General features: G+C 37.6%; 1 protein-coding gene across 1 annotated transcript in view; it reads left to right on the top strand.

Annotated features, from left to right (window-relative positions):
- Window positions 1–310: 310 nt before the first annotated feature.
- Window positions 311–4,864, top strand: part of LOC106871668 (ras-related and estrogen-regulated growth inhibitor) — a 56,870-nt gene continuing 52,316 nt past the window's right edge. Inside the window, exon 1 of the mRNA XM_014918253.2 lies at window positions 311–1,198. Coding sequence (XP_014773739.1) covers window positions 1,060–1,198 — 139 coding nt within the window. The 5' untranslated portion in view covers window positions 311–1,059. The remainder of the gene's footprint in view (window positions 1,199–4,864) is intronic.

Genomic DNA, 4,864 nt, shown 5'->3' with positions numbered 1-4,864 from the left:
CACTCGTTTATCCGAAAAAAACTTCACTCTGCCTTCTTTCACTGTCTCTCACATCCTCTTTCACTTTGATCCTCTATCACTGTCTCTTTCTCACATTCACTCTCTTCACATTCTCTCTATCTCTCACTTTCACCCTCTATCAATATCTCCTTATTTCTCACTTTCACCCGTTTGTATTTATCTCTCTATCTCTATCTCTCTCTTTCACTATCCGTGTATCTCTTACTTTCGCCCTCTATCACTGTCTCATTTTTGTTCTCTTCCTCTTTAAGTTTCATTACATTCATTACTCTATCAACCCTATCTTTTTTTGCCCTTCCTCCTAAAACTTTTTATTGTATCTCTTACTTTTTCTCCTTCTTTTATTTCATATACCCCTTTCTATACTCATTACTCTGTCTATCCTCTCTCCGCCAGTTTCATACTTTTTCTCTACTCCATCCACTCCGGTCTCCCACCTCTAAGTCTTAGATACCTTGTATTCATTACTCTATCTAGTCGCCACTCCTTCTTGTTCCTCTATCTATTCTCAAATAACCCTCCTCTGTTACACTGTGTCTGCCAGTTAACTACCATCTGTCAGTCATAATTTCTTCTTACTACATAGTTCCTAGGTAACTCAGTATCATCCAATCTCCATAAAATATACACATTCGTTAGTAGTTTAACAACAACAACAACAACAAAAAGTTTGTTCTTGTTTTTTTTTTCGTATATTTGTTTTTAAATTTTACTTTACTATTATATGGTCAACGGAAGATTACTTTCAGATAATTTTAACAACTGGATTACCTGTTCCAAACAACTGACTGACAGACCTGCAGATAAACAGACAGTCAAACTACCACCAACCCCGTCATTATACACGCACAACACACATATATTCACGCTTATAAACACCCGCATCCGCCCCCTCTCTCTCTCTATCTGCTTAAATACAGACAATAAGTACTTAAGAAAAAGAACAGGAGAGAAAGAAGCAAAAAAGACAATTGGCAGGGTTTCTTTACTTCTATGACTGATCAAAGAATTCGGTAAGTCGCTGTTTTTGCGCAGGCTATGAACAGCTCTGGGACAACTATCCAAGAAGCCGGACCTGTAGCAGGGGCCACACTCAGACCCTATCTGAAAAGGAAGAAATCATCTTTAGGTGAAACCAAAGTAGCTGTAGTCGGGGCAGAAGGTGTCGGCAAAAGTGGTGAGTATGAAGTTTAAACTTACATACAAACCAAACTTGAAAAGAAAAAAAAAGATATTAAAAATAATAATAAATAAATATAAACCTCTCGTCTTCTTTGAAGATTCATGTTGGGCTGGTTTGAAAACCAAAGCGAAGTTTAGGAAGAAAAGAGGTGAAAATAATGCTGTTGTTTCTCGGCGGAGGGGTAGTCGTTACATTTATAATTCCAAACTTCTACATGTATAGAGAGAGATAATATATACGGCTCATTAAAAAAAATGTCTTTTTTTCTAAGTAAATCCTCACAAGTTTCTTATATATATATATATATATATTATTTATATATATACACACATCTTTTTCGATTTCTTTCTGTAAATATCGTTAAGTGAAACATTAAACAAACAAAATAAATGTTTGCGTTCTGAAACTAATTAAACTACTCGGGGAACGTTCAGTTTCGTCGAGATTTCGAAGTAACACGCATCGTTGTTATTTCTTGTGCTGTCTGTGTGTTGGTGTGGTGTAATATGAATGTTTGTTGGACTCCCCCATCGTTCCGTCCTCTTTCACCCTCAAAATACACGTTAATCTGCGGCAAGTTAACTTGGAGAAGTTCTTGAAAGCGCACACTATCTTTCTCTCTCCCTTCCATTTTTGGGACAACACGGTCGGATTTAATGGTTACATTACTCCAACCACGATTCATTCCAAATTTTGGTCCCTCCCAGTAGTGGAAACTAAATTACATTCGGTGGAAATGCCTTTACTTTTTCTCTTTAATGCTTTGATACAGATTGTATTTGTTTGTGGCTGTGGATTGGTCAAGCTAAGTTGTACCTACCTATTTAATTAAAATAGCGGCTTGCCAAATCTATCCAATTTAACTAACTACAAGTCTTTTATTGCATTCATTGAATGAGATGCTTCGTTGTAAATCGTTTTAATGTTAGCTACAATGGGAGATTTTTTTTCCCTCCCTCCTGTAACGAAAATAAATACCACTCAGTATGTGAATGTTTGTGCCAAATACTCGAAACGAAAGAAAGAACGAAATCAACAACAATTATTTCTCACACTGGCTCAAGGCCAATAATTTTGCGGTAGATGGGGCACATAGGTAATTGAATCGACTATATTACTGGTACTTGTTTTCTCGACGCTGGAAAAAATGAGGACATTGTTTACGCTGGCGAGGTTTAGGATGTAACGAGATGGAGTAAAATAAAGTAATTTAGTTCCGTCATGATAATGATTTTTGATTTTACCTCAAAGCCACATATATTATGTGAAGCGTATAATCGAATGAATGAACCACAGTCTGATAAGAATCCCATTTTATCAACCCTAAATGGGTAAAAAGGTAAAGTTTATCTCATCTAGCCTGTTATTTGAACTTGAAATAAAGAAAGAAAAAAATACATGGGTATATTATCAAATGCTAAAAGATATTTTCGTACAGCGCTCTACCAATTCTGCCATTAAACACTCTTACAACCACAATAATTATGATGATTATATCTAACATGGGCACTAATCCACATCTTGGGGGGAAAGTTACCAACTTTTAAGTCAATGTTGGTACTCACAAAGTTGACCCAGAAAGATTTGAACTCAGAATATAGTGATATAAACTAATAAAGACCCCCCCCCCATCAGTCATGAATGACTATGGGATTGTACCTAGAAAGTTACCCTCCGAGGCACAAGTCCAGGCAAGGTTGTTTATGGAAGACCAGCAGTTGCCCATGCATACCAGCCTCCCCTCTCCATGCCACCAGTGTTATCCAACAAAAAGGCAAAGGCCGATACAGCTTGGCACCAGTGATGTTGCAACTCTTTTCTTCAGATGAGTGAACTGAAACAACATGAAATAAAGTGAAATAAAACGACTTGCTCAGTAACATATCACACAATCTGGTCTGGAAATCGAACTCACTATCTCATGATTATGAGCCTGACACTCTAACCACTGTGCCATGTGCCTTTCTACTAAAGGCACAAGGTCTGAAATTTTGTGGTAGGGAGCTAGTTGATTACGTCGACACCAGTGTTTATTGACTCCGAAAGGTTGAAGGGCAAAGTTGACCCAACAGAATTTGAACTCAGAACATAGCGACAGACAAAATACCACTAAGTATTTTGCCAGACGTGCTAATAATAATAATATTAATAGTATAAAATAATAATTATTATAATGATAGTGGAAGCACATGTCTTAGTGGTTAAGGTATTGGATTCATGATCATAAGATTGGGGTTTCGATTCCTGGACTGGGCAATGCATTGTGTTCTTGTGTAAAACACTTCTTTTCACACTGTTCCAGTCCCCTCAGCTGGCAAACATGAGTAATCTTGCTAATATTTGGGGAACCAGCCCTATGCTCCTTACAGAGTAACATGGACTAATCAGGTATGACACCAACAATTTTGAAGGGGGGAAGTTTAGTTGATACCATGGGCACCTCTACATAGTATTTACCCACTGATAGATAAATAGCAAAGTTAACCTCAAAGGAATTGAACTCAAGACTGTTACAGCACTGTTACTAAATGCTGCAAAGTATTTTGGTTGTTGTTTTAATCATTCTACTAATCCATTGATTATATCAACTCTTGTACTTAACTGGTGCTTTATCTACTCAAACTTGGAAGGATAAAATGTAAATTTGATTTCAATGAGAATTGAACTTGAAACTTGAAAACCCAAAACAAACAACCAGAGGCACTTCGTCCAATTCCCTTACTAATTCTGACAATCCACTGCCTTAAATAATAATGCTTATTTCTTAGACGGGCACAAGGCTTAAAGGCTTCAAATGTTGACTAATTCAACCCAGTATTTGACTGGTACTTTATTTTTTTTATCATAAAAGCTAAGCTGACCTTGGCAGTATTTGAACTCAAAAATGTAAAGTGGGGGAACAAATGCTACAAGGCAATTAGTCCCTTCTACCACTTCTTCCAGTCTGCTGCTCTAAATCATCATCATCATCATTTAACATCCGCTTTCCATGCTAGCATGGGTTGGACGATTTGACTGAGGACTGGTGAAACCAGATGGCAACACCAGCCTCCAATCTGATTTGGCAGAGTTTCTACAGCTGGATGCCCTTCCTAACGCCAACCACTCTGAGAGTGTAGTGGGTGCTTTTACGTGCCACCCGCACGAAGGCCAGTCAGGCAAATGATAATAAGGATTTCAAATTTTGGCACAAGGCCAGCAATTTTGAAGGAGGGAGTACGTCAATTGCATCAACCCTAGTACTCAACTGGTACTTATTTTATCGACCCTGAAAGGATGAAAGGCAAAGTTGACCTCAGCTGGATTTGAACTTAGAACATAAAGATGGACAAAATATCTGACATGTTAACAATTCTTCTAGCTTGTTGTCTTAATAATAATAATAATTGTTTCTGCTAAAGGAACAAGGCCTGAAATTTGTGGGGAGGGGATTAGTCAATTACATCGGATCCAGTGGTACTTAATTTTTCGACCTCGAAAGGATGAAAGGCCAAATCGACCTCGGCACAATTTGAACTCAGAACATAAAGACAGATGAAATACCACTAAGCATTTTACCTGGCATGCTAACGATTCTGCCAGATCACCACCTTAATAATAATAATAATAATCATCCTTTCTACTATAGGCACACTGCCTGAAATTTGGGGAAGAGGGAAA

This window comes from Octopus bimaculoides, chromosome 24, assembly GCF_001194135.2.
Source record: "Octopus bimaculoides isolate UCB-OBI-ISO-001 chromosome 24, ASM119413v2, whole genome shotgun sequence".
Classification (NCBI taxonomy): Eukaryota; Metazoa; Mollusca; class Cephalopoda; order Octopoda; family Octopodidae; genus Octopus; species Octopus bimaculoides.
The sequence above is the reverse complement of the archived record's forward strand: the minus strand, read 5'-3'. Positions and strand labels throughout refer to the sequence as shown.